The 18,777-nt window shown below is 33.3% G+C and overlaps 1 protein-coding gene across 1 annotated transcript; it reads right to left on the reverse strand.

The window, feature by feature from the left end:
• Positions 1-8,031: 8,031 nt before the first annotated feature.
• On the reverse strand, positions 8,032-10,111 carry LOC117692554 (5-hydroxytryptamine receptor 1B-like). Its single transcript, XM_034480818.2, has one exon. It carries the CDS (start codon positions 9,413-9,415, stop codon positions 8,141-8,143), a length of 1,275 nt encoding a protein of 424 aa, XP_034336709.1. The 5' UTR covers positions 9,416-10,111; the 3' UTR covers positions 8,032-8,140.
• Positions 10,112-18,777: the final 8,666 nt, after the last annotated feature.

The raw sequence follows: 18,777 nt of genomic DNA on the forward strand, positions 1-18,777 counted from the left end.
TAAAAGTAAAAAAAAAAAAAGATTATGGAAAAAAATAATTTGAAATTCTATTTCTACGATTGAACCAATGAGCATTTGCGCGCTGTCTAGTCTTATTCGTCTATCTTCCAACCATGCAACCTCAAGTAAACAGACAAACAGATAAACCTGTCCACATATTCATTTGAATAACAAAGGACGGAGGCCTGCCCACATATTCATTTGAATACTAAAGTTTCGAGGCCTGTCCATAAATTCATTTGAATAATAACGGACCGAAACGTTATGTTCGATTTTGGACCATCCGTCTTTCATCATGCTGGAAGTGATGGTGCTGTCCATACATTAATTTCTAGCGCCGATTTGGAAAAAAACCTTAAGATCTCACAAACAGATGGATTACATTGGCGAAGAATCCCACATATCATGAAACCCCTTCATGTAAACAAAGGACTAGTGAAGATCGCTTACGAGAGAAGCTAGCTGTAAGCCTTTGACTGAAAATTCATAAAGAGGCAATCAGTTTGAAACCTTTAAAGTTTTTCATTACATGTCAATATTGAGCTTCTCAAAGAAGGAAGTAAAAAAAAGTGCGATGGATAAAAAGAGAATGGGTGAATAAGGCTAGTAAAATGCCCATGGTAGGCTAGGATAAGAAACTAAAAAAAAAAAATTATAAACATTTCTTTTGAAAATCTTTTCTCAACGATGTACTCAACATTTCAAGTATTTGAGTGTTTGAATCAGTTAAATAATGCTTGAATAAGATTAGAAGAAAGGAGTGCATAAATCAATATTATAAACATGCAAGTAATGTAATCTTTAGAACTTTTTGCAAAATACCAATAATTGCATAGAATGGGAGCGTACTCCTTTTTTTGTCTAGGTTAAATTTAAGGAGGCTGGATGGTTAACAAATTAACCATCAAATCTGTATTAAAGTTTTAAATATGATATAGTTTTGTACCAGAAACTATAATTATTTAGTAAAGAAAAAATCAGTTTTAAATTTGAATTTGAAAATTTTCCTATATTCCTATACAAAGCTCTTCAACTTCAGGAGGTTAATATAGTCTAAAAATGGCTACGACCATCCAGTTCTCTTAGATGCGAATGAAAAATAACGGATTTCATTAAGCAAAAGCTTGAAGCGGTGACCCCTAACACATAAGAAATATTATTATGTGAGCAGCATTAGTTGTGATTTGCATGGCTCGGTGGCTGGGGCTTTAGAGCTTGGTTTCACTATGCTTTTTAAGCAGATGATTTAAAAGATTTTATGAAGATTTACGTTAATAATGTATTCCCGAAACAATAGGGATTCGTCGATATTCCAACATAATTTTATACAGTGGAATATTATAAAGTGAGTCATAAAAGCACACTAATTCCAGCACCATATTGATCGTAAAACCACGTGATGCGGAAGACTTAGTACGTTATTCTTAATAGAGCATTTACTTTCATGTTTCTTGTTGTATTTTTTAATCTCCTACGACTATTCAGTCAAGCAAATGGCCCAACTTTTGGCGCGTCTCTAAATATATATACGTGTAAGGAGTCACCATTAATGATCATGTGATACTTACACTAATAAAAATTTATCAGTAAATACATTCGAATTTGTATTGATTAGTTAGCCAATAGGTACATGTAACAGTTGGCTCACATCGTAAATTCAAATCCCGGTTGTTTTCAATCCCCATTTTCCATTGTCTCTTAATTAGAACCATTTTCAAAAGAGCTTGAACTTACGGTACATTGTAGTTTGTCAAACGGCATAGCTCTTTGAAATCAACAAGATTTGTGTAGCTTTTGAGCTAAGACAACGCACTATACAAATTTCACTCAAAGGCAGCGTCATTTTTTACTCGTTTTTGATGCAAGAAATACAGTACATGTAGATAGTTACGTCGTACCGAAAGTCCAATGTCTTGTTAAAGTGTTATGACACGGAAAATAAACAAGCATTGTCTCTTCCTCTAGACCTAATAAGTCAACAATTTTTAAAACAGCCATGAGTTTAAAAACAAGATTATAATTCATCATAAATGAATCTTTTCACAAACTCATTCCTGCATGGAGATATTCATATAGGTTTCATTTCGACCGCCGCAAGACCTATCTGAGTAGAATCAATAGACTAGTACTTACAAAAGAAGAGCTTTTTACAATGCTGACTAAGCAATCCTGTCTCTTACCATTTATCACAATTGACAGACTTTTTTTTTACATCGCCATAAATCGATATACGTAAACAATTTTGTCTTTGAAATTCAGTGAAAGTAAGTGTGCCGTTGTCGACCATGGTATTGGAATAAATTCTCTCTCTCTCTCTCTCTCTCTCTCTCTCTCTCTCTCTCTCTCTCTCTCTCTCTCTCTCTCTCTCTCTCTTATCTTTTCCAAACTTTTTTTTTAACAGAAGTACCATCTTGTTTTTGCATCCCTTTGTTTTTTCTACGGAACCTATATATCTCTTCAGCAGGAATTTCATTTTAGTTTGAAAAACCAAAGAAAGAAAGATGGCAGCACAACACTAGAATTAGCTACTTGTAACAGGCTCGGCAAGCCTTGTAAAAATTAACGTGTGTGTATATGTAGATATATATATATAATATAGAGAATAAATATTTATTTCAATAACTTCATTTTTACACTGTTTTTTTTTCTTCAATTACAAGAAAGATGAATGAAATCGAGATCTGCATTGAAATGTTCTCCTTAACCGATATATGAAGAAGAAATAAACGATTTTGCCATATTGTTCGTAAACCAGATCAATTTCTGTTGCCCTATTCCCTTTGGCGCGACGTGTCAAGGATGCAATATATTGTATTTCCAAAGAAATGTGGGTTAATTTCAGCGATAGAAAGGAAATCACTTTTTCCCTTGGTAGCAAATATTGTAATTAAAACATATAGTAGGTAAGTCAAGCTGGAAAACGCTCCCTTTTGTGACATTTGTTCCTTATAGCTCACCTGGGCAATATATATTCTCAAGTTTGCCAGTTCGGTCTAATAAGTATCCACTCCTGTGTTCAAAGCTACTTTTATTTACATTACATTTTTTGTGTAATTTCAGAAGCCGTGACTCTATTCAGTTAAACAGCCTGGCTATTTTAGCTCAAACTACTTATATATGAAGCATATTCTGGTGTAGACGTAAATTGCAGGGGGCGATTACATGTACTTTTATTGATTTTAAGGCTTAATTTACGTTTTCCCCACATAAACTTATGGTGTCCAGATAGAGTCATTTGCAAAAGCTCAACAGCGCTTTATCAAAAAGCACCACGCTGTTGCGCTGTAACAACACATGTCGTCGCGTTTTTGCGATTTTAAACAGCACACAGTCACGTTGGAAATCATTTTAAACGCGCATATTGGCATTTGGAATTGCCCTATCTTGATATCACAATGACATATACATGTACTACATGTTAGGCTGAATTTGCCAGGCAGTAATACTCTACATCTGTTTTATGAAGCAGGATAAAAGAGATTTTTAATATGACGTAAATTTTAAAAATACAATATCGTATCCAAATTATTTAACACGTATTCATGTACTAGTAAGAATACATGTGTATGAAAAATTGTCAGCAAGGTAATTTATAACAAAAACGTGCATGTTATTATAGATCAGTTTCAGTGTAATAGAAATAAATACATGTTTTAATCCTTACAATATCTGATTATATTACACTTTAAAAAATTTGTAAACGATCAGAAAGTTCCATCAGTTGAACGGCTTTAAAGTATGTCGTCGGTCTGCGTAGTATGTATACAAGTACATGTAGTTCATTATCATTTCAGACAGCTGACTGACACAAAATAATGGGATTTTTTTAACGCAAAATCAATTTCAGATAGCGTATCTTGCGAAAGCCCATTGAGCTCATTTTTGTAAGGTTAAAAAAATATTGTTTTCGATAAACGCGAAAAATTCGCGATATAACGCGTAAGTTTCGCAAATAAACGCGAAACTTTCGCGATATAACGTGTAAGTTTCGCAAATAAACGCGTAACTTTCGCGATATAATGCGTTACTTTCGCGATTTAACGCATAACTTTCGCGAATTAACACGAAACCGTTATAAATATTGTCATTTCATACATTGAATTATTCTTGTGATATTAAACTAGACGTTAATTTATGTCGCGGCGATATAACATATATTATAACGTATTGAACAATGATATCCTTTCAATTCTAAATTGATACTTAATATTACTTTTAATTTGAATTAAAATTGTTATAATTGAAATATGTTGATGCCTCATTTTCTATGGTCACAACAATTTTTTGTCAGTATGCTCAAGGGGATAGAGACCTTATTTTATTTACAAGTTTTGAACTTCATGTATTCAGCAGTAGGTACAGACATTTTTGCCCAGGTAGAGTTTATAGCCCATGGGCCTTTTATGTAATCACACAATGCCTATTTATATTAAAAAAAAATAAGACGGAAAAAGATTATAACTCTTCGTGCAGAGGACATAACATCGTTATAAGAATAAGACATAGTCATAAATCCAGTTTTTATTGGAAGGGTAGGAAGAAGAGGAGGCGGACAGACAAGACGACGAACCATGCGATCGGAAGCACACGCAACGACCCCATACAGACTCATTTCCATCGAACTACATTAATGAATATATACAGTCTCGAATGAGTTACACTTTTGATTTGAAAAATCGTATCTGTTTTTTTTATTAGGAGTATTTGTTTCAATTCAAAATGTATGAACTTAATACGACTGCCCCCCCCCCCCTCCCCCAACCCACTTCTTTATACAGGTCAATTTTGAATAAATAAAAAAAGAAAATAGTTCTGTCGAAAAATTATTTTCTATATTTTCAGCACATACATGTAAACTGGTGGCCTATTTTGGTAATCCTCTGAGTCATATTTGACAAAAACCTTTATACAGTGAAAGTTGCATAGAAACAAGAAAGAAGAAATTGGTTTGAGGCATATAGTTCTTTAAAAATAAAATTCTTTATATCTATGTAAAATTATGTTACTAAATGAGGAATGAGGTAATAATATAATACTAGTATGACTTCCTCATAAACAAAATTTCGTTATATCACCATCCCTCTTCCTTATATAATTATATGAACTCATATTGGCGCTTTCACACTTTCCATTAAAATACGAGATTGCTTGAAGATTCACTCAATTTAGATAGCCAGATTTTTCAGGAAACACAATATTCTGCACTTTAAAACACCACTCAGGATTTAAGGCCACGCACATATATATCGACTTTTCGTGGACTCTTTTCTGCATTATTGAAAAATGCATAAAATCTGTTCTCTGTTACGACAAATTCACCGACGGGGGATTTGACTTGTGATTCTGTCTAGTTTGTAAGGAACACTTGCTGGCCTACCAGCTCAGTGCTAATCCAATTGATTCCCAAGAACGCTGTCTGTTAATGGAGGCAAAAGGGCTGTTATGCATCACGCACAAAATGTGATTCAATATTTATAAGTGTGTATCAATTATGTTTGAAACTGGAGAGAAATCTTTGATAGTAACAGAGAAAATTAAAATTCTATCGCTAAAACTGCATGGCCTTTTAAACTTTACGTATATGTCATGTTGTAAATTTTGAATTTACCGGGTGGCAGTAAATACAAAATTTACAAGTTGTCATGTTGTAAATTTTGTATTTACTGCCACCCGGTAAATTCAAAATTTACAACATGACATATATAGCCTACCTGGAAGCATAAAACATTATCACAATCACTGACATCCATTCAATTTTTTTTCTTTTATGTTTCGTCCTAAAAAAAATATGGTTGTCTTAATATTGGTATAAAATGGCAGCAGGGTGCATCCTTAATACTGCTGAGAACCGGTTAAAAATACGTGAAATGACCTACTATAGAGATGTATCAAAGATCAAATTTGAAATGGCACTTCAATCTGTGTGGCATCTTGATCGATAGTACATCAAATCACGTTTAAGCTTTTTGTTTGAATAATTCATGTAGAGAAGTTGATATCAACAGTAAAGTTCTCTCTTTGATGACTTATACGTATATTAACGTTTGCGATTGTTGCATTTCATGTTTTTTTTAAATACAAAGATCCATTTCTTTCTTTAATCGTTGGAACAGTTGGTCAAGCGGTATACATTTATAGCAAATGAAGAAATCTAAAATATAAAAAAGAAAAGCTTCACAAAAGATGGAAACGTTTGCAAGCATATATGAGTGAGATATTCGAATACTAGCACAGTAGGTATATGAAAGAAAGATATAAAAGCATTAAGTGTGACGGTGCCAAGGGCTTTATAATCGTGACTAAAGTAAGCTAATACACTTTAGGGTAGAGACAAAACGGTGTCGCATTACGAAAGTTTTAATCTCTTTCGCCATAAAAAATGTTATTAGTTGTAAACTATTCTCAGCGGAGAAACTTTTGACTGAGTCTTCCATTAAATTGTAGCTAGAGAGAGGAGACTTTTTTATTTTATTTTAGAAAAGTCGTAGATATAACACGATTTCGTAAGCCCTGTCTGTTACGGGTGTCACGAAAGTTCACTTCTTGATACAATTAAATGACATAGCAATTACATCTATTCATTAAATTTCTGGTTGCCAGTGATATAATGCCAGAGTTAAAGATCTGTAAACAGTTTTTAAAAATACTTTATAACATGAATAGTTAAAAGAAAACACACAATTGAGTTAAATAACTTGGATATATAATATGATGAATATAAAGAAACCCAACATTAATTATTTAAAATAACATGGATCTAAAATGAAATAACAGCGAATCTTTTGAAATATGAATTTATCATTAAACAGCTGATAGATGAACTTGATTAGTGTATGTATTATTTTATTCTCTAAGACGTGTTTTAATCCACATTTGGTATCATCTTTTCCTGATCAAGAGGTTAACTTTTTTTTAAAAATCTGCTGCAACATAAATCTTTAAAACCGTTTATAACCCATTTCCACTAGTTTGGACGTAAAAAAGATTCCATTCATAGTATATTTAACAAACTCGCTTTCTGAAATATCATTCTGTCAAAATGATTTCCTATTGAAACAGATATTTTAAAACTGAAATAACAGTACATCCAATCAAGTCTGCATTGCAGAAAGTTAAAGTAGTATTTCTCTAACTACCCAGTTTTAATGATGATCAGCGAGAGTCATATATGCTGAATAAACAATTGAAATTATATTCAAATTCTTAAAGATAATTTTGATTTTTAATGACCGTTTACAATATCGAGTGAGTTTACTACAGCGGAAACAATGTTTGAGCACATAATAATTGCCACATTAGCCAGTTTAGGTTTTTTTTTCAACATCTCTATTTAAGGTCGAAAGATATAAAATGCATTTCATATGCACACGTGTTTAAACACAACGTATAATTATGTAAGTGTATATATACGTTTAGTTTATTATAGTCACTATTGCACCCTTGTTTGTCTGGGTTGTAACGGAGTGTCCGTGCCAATTAAGGATAAATCGACGATATCTTGACAACAGTTAATGTACGGTATTCGCGGCTGATTAGAATGACAAGCAGATCCAGATGGTGACGTCATGACTGAAACCTTTCTGTCCCAGACTTTTCTTTGGCCAGCAAAGCAGCTTTCGGATTTATACGAGACAAAACAGTCACACCATTCTAATGATTTCACTGCACGTCACTGCTAACCCATATAAATTCTGTAGTTTCAGCAAGAAAACCTTCATTAAGCTAAGTACCGATTGTGTAAGATTTTGATCAGCATGCACAGATTCATTATTCACTAAGTTCGTTAGGAGCAGAACGTCTTCCTAGAGTTTCGTTGGAATAGATGAAGTATTAGTTCTAAGTTAATTAGTTTTCCAAATCTTTCGACTTATTTGCGTAACGAGCGCTATTTTTATTTCATCGTACATATCTGGAGACCTAAACAAATAATTAATGTAATCAAAGATTTGGTCTAGCCAGTAATGCAACTGACATTCTTGAAAAAAATTCAAGCCCATTTCTTGGTTAAAGTTTAATTACAAATATAAGCCATATAAATGCATAATGACATCATTGTGTAGCCTAAAACAAATTAATACCAACAAAGATCAAGAGAAAAATGATTGTTTCCTTTGATTTTTTTTTTTTAGGAAATCTACATTCATGTTCTGAGAATATTAGAAACTTTGCCATTTCGATCAAGAATACTATACATGCTTGTTAATTTTATTCCAAGTTTATCTGTTTTTTCCAGTTTTGACGCTATGCAGATTTCAAGCGTTTTCTTGATGCTCTTGTTACCCAGTTTATATAAAAAAGGATTTACCATTGTGTTTATCACAGTCAAGTTTTGAAGAAACAACAATGTACCTGAAGGCACCGGAAAAGAAAACACATCGAGCAATGAGGCAATGACGTAAGGCAACCGGAACAAGATGGCGACCATCGTAAGAATGCCAACCGAAAACACGGCTCTCATACCCTGCCGCAACAGAAAATCTCTCACTAAGTTATCACTCTCCTTTCGCGAAAAGCTGTATTGACAACTGACAGTAGATCCAACGTCTACGGACCTGCTCCTATTCCGAACAATTTCAGTTGCTGTTTGCGCTGGCAGCTCCGATGAACTGTGATTTTTGGCATGTTTTAATGGTCGAGGTTCTTTGTTATCACACCTTTTTGATGCACAGTTACAATTTGGAAGACAAGAAGACTGATTGTTTATTCGACTACGAACCGCTCGTTCATTTGTACTTAATGACCTCCTAAGCTCAGTGGCGTTACGGCGCCTGGTCAAAACGACGTAAATGGAAGCGTTGAGAACCAGGAGGAAGAAAATTGGCAAAGAGAATTCGATAACTGTTAACGACATTGCATACACGGGGTCAAAATTGTAGGGATACAAACAGAACTTTATTTTGTATCCATTGTCCATATACTGAGAGTTCCAGACAAAACTTGTAGGTACATGGACAATTCCAGCAAAGATCCATACAATTATCAAGACAATGATGGATTTGTGCCGACTTTGACGCGCTCTGTATGACAGTGGAAATGTTATACTCCACCACCTATCCAAGGTAAACAGCAAGACGCTAAGAAGAGAAACAAGTAACATCGAATGTCTAGTCACCAAGAAAACCGGGCACAAATAAGGGTCTAAAGTCCAACCGGAATTCATTGTTTCTAATATGGAGAGAGGTATCGTCATTCCACCGAGGAAGTCGGCCAAAGCTACGCTGAATATGTATATATGACGGCTCTGACGAAAGGAACGAGACTTGAGAAGCATGGAACCTATTACAATATGGGCCAGGAAGTTCACAATGGCGGTCATAAAGAGAAACAAAGAACTCCCAGTGAACATAATTTTCTCTACAGATGCCGAGGACAGTGAAAGTGATACCGCCGTCATATTATTTCCGTTATTCTCCATGTTGTATGCTGTGCGATGATCACAGTTTCAGAATTAGGTTCACGAATGATATTCTTTGAGACGACGGGATGATGGTTTTGTCATTTACGATCTCCGGCCTTTTAACAGAAAAGTTGAGTAAAAGAACCATTCATTCTTGTTCCCAAACACATCTATTCTTCCGTCATCCGTCTCGAGAGAATGCACACTGTCGCAACGTCGAACGTTTTTCTACGATATGACAGTGAAATCATGACTGAGTGGGATTAATTTTTTTTATCGATTGGCATGGAAGGCGGGCCAAGTTGTTTAAAAGCAGAGACAAAAATACTAAGCCAATCGATTCTGAAGAAGGCGAGAAGATTAGACAGACTTCAGAGGCAATAAATGTTAGATCTCAGTCCGGACTGGTTTGAGTGAGCCGGTGAGATTTGGATATGCGGGGGCGGATATCAATGAATGATATCATTTCTCTTCCTGTCTCCCGGAAGCTGGTATGGTATCAGTTGCAGGGATATCTCGTCATTTCTTGGGAGTTGCTCACAGCCAGCAGACATTTTGATCAACTTTCTTACATAAAATATCAAGGGGATTGCTTGCACCCAATTAACACTCGCTGATCGCTTTGATCACTTTACTCTAAGTCGTTTTCTTCAGTGGAAGGTTAAATAAGAACATACACGAACATGTGGATAATTAAAGCATTATATGCACTGTTTGGTAATTATACTGAGTTTAAACTAGGATTGGTAAAAATGACCATATGCGGAAACGCCTCTCTCTCTCTCTCTCTCTCTCTCTCTCTCTCTCTCTCTCTCTCTCTCTCTCTCTCTCTCTTAAAAAATTGGAATAACATATATCAATTATGAAGACTTTAGTTTGATTCGTTTATACAGCATTTAAAAGTGGTAACGGAAAACATTTGGCCGTTAAAAAGTTTTCATCTCGTTTTCATGTCAAATTGCAAATTTTGAAAGTACTAAAGACGAAATGTATTATTTTTGTTGGGTTTATTTAAACAATAAAAAGGTTTCGTTCATAATTTATGCAGATTATGAAGGTAACGACATTGCAGAAAAATACACATTTTTTTCTGCAATGATCGCTAGTGGGAAGCTAGAGGGGAAAAATGATTTCGGGAATTCATATTGAATGATCGATTTATTTAAAATGAATTTCTTATTGAATATTATTGCTTGTCTGCGAGAGATGCCAGCTCGCTATATAAATTAATATGAGTGTCTATAGATGTCATTTGTCATTTAAAAGATGCTAAATAGAGAAACAAAATCGTAGAAAATATTTTAAGATGAATATGTGTATGGTATTTTTTGGGAGTTGATTTTAATCAATTTTCCTATGCAGTTACTCTGGCAAACCGAAAGTGAAACAGTGTTTGGACCTAAGCACAAATCATCGCCGCTGACAAGACGTAGATCGTGAAAATAATAGATAAATTCGGTTTACTGTATGCTGTACCATTGTTTTTCAAAAGAAATGTATCTATAAATACCTTGAAAATAGTCAGATTTTATATAGTACGAACAATTCAATTGTTTTTTGTAGTTGCCTGTATTCCTACGCTAGAGTTCAACCAGACGCTCGGCTGTCTCCGTAAATCTCGGACAAGCAGAGAGTCTCTCTTGGTAGTCGGAGATTAACGGAGACAGCCGAGCGTCTGGTTGAACTCTAGCGTAGGAATACAGGCAACTACAAAAAACAATTGAATTGTTCGTACTATATAAAATCTGTACGCAGTTTGATGGAATTAATTCCATCTTTAAATATTACACAACATGATTTATATAGGTTTTTCTCGAAATTCTTGTCGGAAAAGTTCGAGAATTCATATTATAAAAATTTTGCATAACATATCGTTGACTTTAAAATTGATAATAATCAATTAAATCAACTCCCGACAGTACTTCATTACTTTGATTAAAATTGTTTTTAAGTCACTATGTTATAACTTGAGATAATATTGTATTTCTTAAAAAAAAATCGTTTTTTCTTTTTTAGACTCGTAGATTAGATTATATTAGTCATGCAAATAATGATGAAGAAACGTTAATTTACAATTTACCTTCTTTGGAAACCTATTTGGATTGTACATAAAGATTTTGGTGGAAATAAATTCATTCAAACACTTATGCCATTTCGTATTGCTAACGTTTAAAACAACTTAAAAACAACTTAAAAGTGAGTCTTGTAAAAGGCGTTTTTCGTTATTTTTTTTACCAGTTCGCCAAAAAATCCGACTTCGTTATTGTCGTTAAATTTTACAAGGATTTTTTCCGGGAATTCAAACAAACTTTGCTATATTCGAGATCCGTGTGAGTACTAAGCGAGTTTTACTGTAAATATGCAGTTTCTGCGTTAAAATAATAAAAAAAAGATATCTGTGAGCCAATGCTTACTAGTGATACCCCCGCTCTGATTTAAATATGCAAAATAAGCAAACAAGCATCTGCTATAAATAGTTGCTGAGAAATCTTTGACGAAATTTTTGTTGTTGAAAATTTAGGCTAAAAATAAACAAAGTCGTCATTTAATAGGAAGGTGACGTCCGCATGGTACAAAAATAGTGGACGGACGGACGGACAGACAGACGGACACACAAGGGTAAAACAGTATTACGTATTTATAAAAAAAAACAACATATTATCGGTTACACATATATTAAATAGTTAGATAAGTGGTTAAATTTTATAGACATTTCAATTACGTAATATTTTCATTTTGACGTCAATATAAGGTGCGCTAAGAGTGGAATACTCGTCCAAAATCGTTGTTTTAAAGTGTGGTATGAATTTAATGATCTTCAATATTGGCAGGTTAATTTTCATTCCATGGTTATTGCAATGTATGCACTTTATACTACGTATTACTGTATTTGTCATACAGTTTGCATCGCTAGGATCCTCTCAGTTGGCGTCAACTATACATTCTATAATTAGTGTGTGGCAGTGTGTCTCGACCGAAAAGTGATTCTGAAGGTCAAAAATTCACCCCCCCCCTCCCCCCCAGTTTGAGGAGGATGTGAAGCTCCATTGAAGTGAATTCCTTCATGCTTTGTACTGTGTGTATATATACACTGTCTCGTCAATTCATGCACCGAGAGACAATAGTTCACAAAAGCTAATGGGTTCTCTTTTTCTCTCACGCAAGACAATTTAAGAGTCGGAGAACTCCTGGGTATAATATCGATTTGAATAATGGCATGTGGGTTGATAAAAAGTTCAGTTGTCGGACAAGCGTTGATATTCTACTTCAAATTGTCTGTTTTTCTGCAATTTAATCTCATGATATTGCGCATCGAATAATCATTATGATATATTCTTTCTATTTCAAAAATAAAACTTGATCGGATGAGGTAAAAAAAAAGGAAATTTTTTCCACTACAGAGCATTAATCACTGAACCATTTTATGGGTTATGAATAGTAACAGTTGACACGTGACAGAAGACTTTTTGATTGTGTTTGATTGGTACTCACCATCTTCCTCTGCTACAGTTTAGATAAATTAAATAATTACTAGACTTTGACCCGTGCGTGCACGGGTTGGCATTGCATATGATATCGGGCATTTACAAAATAGATACATCGAAACACCGTATATTGTTATACCCCTGTAAAACAGTTACTTTATAACTCTATACGCAAAAAAGTCAAGCATTTTGACTGTTAGACTAGAACTGTTGGATTGAAACTGTTAAAATAGTTGCATTGAAAATAACAGTCAAATTGTTCACAACAAACCATTTTGAAGCCGTAAATACCTTTCTTCGAAAAGTTTAAATCTATAATTGCATGATTCAACATATTGCAAGAACGATTTTTACACACCGTATGTTGACATTCGAAACTCTCTGGATTTTTATAGTAAATGCACCGTGTTAGAGTTATCTTCCGTATTTTCTTTGATGAACAGAAAAAAAATTCCAATGAAAATTAACACGCATTTGTTTCATCGTTTCCAAGTTTATCCATGCAAATGTGATATTGTGGAAACATAAAATAAAGAGCCTCCCGTGATTTAGCGTGAATGTAATGCGCATGCGCAAGATTTTAAAATACAAAAAATTCAGTTGATTTTCGGAATTTTTTGAGGAATTTTCGTTGATTATTAATTAACGAAGCTTGATTGGGGAAAAATAAAAACAAATTGGTAATCTGCAAGTACCAATGATGTTCAAAATATATAAAACAAAAGACAGTACTTTTCCAATTTATCAGTATTAAAGCTCAAAAATTCGAATCTATTATTTCAATATAGTAGTATAGATATTTTTTCTTACATCGTTTGATTTTTTTGCAGAGGTTAACTGATATAAAGTTATAGGAATTCTTTTAATCTCATTTTTAACTCTTAGTAAATTTTAAAACAACTAGGATGATGGCCGATAAGGTACCATCCTCAGCAAAGAGAATGAAGACTGTGGTATCAATAAATCAATGACTAATACTAGAAGTCATAAACTCAATGACTAAGACTGGGAGTTATAAACTCAATGACTAATACTAGTAGTCATAATTTCAATAACTAATACTAATAGTCATAAACCTAATGACTAAAACTAATAATCAATAATCTAATGACTAATACTAGAAGTCATTAACTCAATGAATAATACTAGAAGTTATAAGCTCAATGACTAAGACTAAGAATTATAAACTCAATAACTAATACTAGTAGTCATTAACTCAATGACTAATACTAGTTGTCATATCATAATTTCAATGACTAATACATGTAGTCATAAACTTAATGACTAATACTAGTAGTTAAAAACTCAATGACTGATATTAATAGTCTTAAACTCAATGACTTATATTAATAGTCTTAAACTCAATGACTAATAATAGTAGTCAATTGCAAAAATCAACGACTAATACTAGTAGTTATAAACTCAATGACTAAGACTAGTAGTCATTTACTCAATGACGTAATACTAGTAGTCATTAACTCAATGACTAATACTAGTAGTCAAAAACCCAATGACTAATATTTACAGTCTTAAACTCAATGACTAAAATAGTATTCAATTGCAAAACTCAATGACTAATACTAGTAGTCATAAACTTAATGAATAATACCAGTAGCTGCAGGTCTGTAACTCCCGGTCTGAAAAATTCTGATGGGCGACCTGGGAGCTACAGTTCCATATGTGTTAAAAAGTTGCAATTTACTGCGCTCAAAAAATGCGCTAGTTTTTGGCTGATTGATCTTATTTCTGCATATTCTGTACAAATGTCTGTTTCCCAAAAAAATCCTCGGACATTTTTACTACAAATATCGACACTTAATTTGCCTCTGATATTCTTTAAATCCCATCGCCAGCTCCGTGAAGTGAAGTGGTACAGTTTGTTATGATAAGATTTCATATTTTATATAAATATATATATATAACACTATATATATATATATATATATATATATATATATATATATATATATATATATATATATATATATATATATATATATATATATATATATATATATATATATATATATATATACACACACACTTCTGTCATCGTATTGAGGAACCTGTCGAGTCCATTATCTAGCATATTAAGTCTAGTGCACCAAATCAACTCAGAACTTTCATTATGCAAACCAACCCCGATAAAAGACACGGTAAACAAGCTGTTGTTGAATCGCAAATGAAGGGTTGTTCTCCGGAAGTCTGCTGAACCTTCATTTTGATTAGAAGATTCGTGATGATTTTTTTCTTCAGAATCAAATTGCGTTTCTTGGGGGAAAATCGGCATGAAGACATGAAAAGATATTTAGATTAACGCAAATATACTGGATTTGCGATGAAAAGTTTGGTTCATTTGCACCGGCGTGTACATAGACATGTACATATCATATCTGTTTAAAGTTTATTCATCTGCTTGGTTTTCTCGGCGAACTTTTGTGAAGCAGTCTGATTTAGGAATTCGGTTCATGAAATCACTGATGAAATTGAGAAATCAAACCCTTTATGGCGCAAAGGAACGTTAATCGCGTTGGGGCAATTTTTCTCTGACTGACATATCGCTACATTGATACGTTCCCTAATTATAAAACTTGCAAAAAATAGCGAGTACCAGAAAAAAATTAACTTGACATTTTACCAGGCTACTCGTAATTTCAAAATGCATTGAAGTTTTTTTTTTTTAACTTAAAATGCATGCAACTACTTTTTAATCGTTTTTAATTTGACTGTCGGCACTGACATTCTGCTTTCTGGTTCATTTAAAAAAATGGCGGATATAAAATGGCGAATGTACTAAAACAGTAACTAAAGAGAGAAAGATTAAAACAAGGCATCGGTCAGAATTTTTTTTTTCCGGGTAAAATTACAATGAAAATATCAACTGTTAAGTTTTTGCGAGTTTTGAATACATGTATATTTAACTTACAATCTAGATATTCTAACTCGCATTTTGCGAGTTTTATATATTGAATTTCGAACACTCACGTTAGGAAACATCTCAAATGAACTCCAATGTAAAAGAAACACTGTAGACATTTCTTGAAATAGCTAGATTTATTTTTCTGCTATATATATAATACGTATATAAGGGAAAAATTATCAACCCATAAAAGGTCATGTTTTACTCAAATGTGTATACAATTAGTTTGGAAAATTACCAACCTTCATGTACAAATATGTTTTAATTACGTAAAATGGAAAATGGAAAATTACCGGTTATTTACTAAGCAAAAAACCCACAAACATTTAGAATAACTTGACATAATTGTGTGGCATATGACGTAGGCATTCAGAAGTTGGAGTTCTATTCGCTTTTCGCTATTCACTATTCGAATAGCGAATAGAATTCTGTGGTCGGTTCGCTATTCAAATTACCGTTAACATGCTAATAAACGTAAATTCAAAATTTCATATAAACTTCCCTTTTTAATTGAAAGAAACAGTTATATAGTAAAAAATATTACTTGCTGACCTGACTTGAACATTGACATAATTTACACGACCAGTAAGAGGCTTAGCTAGCCTGGCCAAAATAGGACATTTAATTCGTATAATACGTTGAATTGAAACATTTTATTGTAAAGTATGGAAAATTATTTACTTTCAGACAGAAAAGGGTTGTTGAACAAATCATAGATTTAATCTTTGCCGTGGAGATGTGTGGTAACGCACTTTGAAAAACATGTTTCATAGTGCGTTTTGTCGACGTGCTTTTTTTAAAGAGCATTATTTTCGTCCCAGATTTACGCAGTGCATAATTGTTCAAAATACGTTGTAACATGTTATTTAAAGACTACAATCTTAACGTCATGTTGCTGGAAAAAAAGACATAAATAAATCAATAAATAAATCAATTCTCAATTTTATACATATAATATAAAGATTCTTTTATCTTGATTTTCTCCGCGCCAAAATGCACGAAAGGTTGTTACGCCTTGGTCTTTAGCCGTCGATTTGGTGGTATTCCATCTCGATTTTCAAGTTGCATCTTTCTTGACGAATGTCGACAGAGTCGGAACTTATGTAAGTAGGCGCCTTATTCGAGTTTTCTATGTGCCTGCTGTCAAAGATGAACTATCCTAACAGGTTCTTCTTGCAAAGATGTTAAGTGTAATCGATACATCGTGTCAAATTATAGAATCTGTGAAAAATTTGACAAAATTTTTTTATCCTTATCAAGAAGTAAAACTTGGTATGTTAAATTCAAATTGATTGGTACTATTCTTGATTACTTAGTACGTGCAAGTTATGTCTCTTTTATTTTTGGATTAATTGGAGCAAGTCTTTATATTATAAGAAACATGTATTTTGTCTGCCTTCCATCCTAAATGACCTTGAATCAAATTAATTAGCTGCTGTATCACGAGCAAAAACACTGTTGGTAGAGTCTTGCGAGAAGGCAACTGGTAAAATGCATGTGTAAGCAAACACTAACAAAACAACAGCATTGATACGTTTAGCAACTAATATTGAATCATTAATTCAGTTCTAAATTTCAACCACTCTATTTGATGTCACCCTTTTCAACAATTACATATTTCAACATCCTTTATATTTATTGACTTATCATAAATCTCATTTGAACTTATCACATCAATGGCCCAGTTACAGAGCTGGTTGTTAAAACCAAAAGGATCATCCTTCTTTTGTTAGCAACTGGTACAGAAAACAAATGAATCATTTACAGTTGGTTGTATTTTTCCCATTCTCGGTATAGGATAAACATTTCGGATCTAAGCTTTGATTGGGATTATGTGTTAATACAATAGTTCAAATAATCGATTAACTACTGAGGAAATTACACGCACATCTTGACACACAAAAGACAAACTGGTTTAATCTTGGATTTATCCTTGAATAATGGCTTCCAGTGATTTATGGTATAAGGGGCTATACACCAGATTACGCGGTACGTTAAGAAACCGGGGCCATTTTTCTTACATTTTTTTGTGTTTAAAATGGAGAATTTCCTGGACCTGCTGACATCTATTAGCATGTTCCCACGTGTTCAATATATGTTCTCACGTGTTCAATATGTTCCCACGAGTTCAACCTTTACGTATTGAAGTTAAACACGCTATCTTATTGCAATTGAAATTGAAAATCTAATTCCTTTAAACTGTAAAAAAGAAACCCAGACAACATAATTGAACGTTTTCCAAAACTATAAAAAATGCAAGTCTTTCGAGTTGAAACTTGAATACGTGTGCCCTTTTTTATCATTACAAGTTTTCATCAAAATTCAATTTTCGCGAGTCTCAAAGCAATTTCAAGCAAAAGATTTTTTATTAGTTATTATATTTGTGTCAAAAGAAGATAAGCTAGGAAAGGAGAAAGAATAACAGATAAAAAAGTTTAAAATAATAACAAGAGGCCCATGGGCCACATTGCTCATCTCAGCACTTCGCTTCAGAGAGAAGAGCAGAAATGTGTCATTTCTGAAAGGTATAATTTATGTATTTATCAAAGGTTCGAATAAAACGTGTCAGGTGACATTTAAATACTCAATGCAAGAGTTTTGATTGACCAATGTTAGCGCTGAAAGTTAAATAACCATTCAAAGATTCTTTTTATTGAAGAAAATTACATCTGCCATCTTCCAATACGCATGAATAAACATTCACCAATACGAAAATATGATATAGAATCATATAATTATATAATAGGCTGTGGTCTGACATGCCCACTGGGTCGCTTTAAAATTATCTTGATACAAGATCAAGGACAATACATGTATATGGTTTGCTGGTAAAGATCTTCAAAGATTTCAACAAATTAGGATGGGGTCAGTCATGGTCCTATTGGATGGGACCTATTCATGTGTCATTGAGAAAAGTGTCACTTTTTGGAGAAGGCTTACATAGGCATTGCCTGCTGCCTAATCCATTTACGTAA

Source organism: Magallana gigas, chromosome 3 (assembly GCF_963853765.1).
Source record: "Magallana gigas chromosome 3, xbMagGiga1.1, whole genome shotgun sequence".
Taxonomy (NCBI): Eukaryota; Metazoa; Mollusca; class Bivalvia; order Ostreida; family Ostreidae; genus Magallana; species Magallana gigas.

Excerpts from the sequence above, each read along its gene's own strand:
- LOC117692554 (XM_034480818.2), bottom strand. The coding sequence starts at position 9,415 with ATGGAGAATAACGGAAATAATATGACGGCGGTATCACTTTCACTGTCC.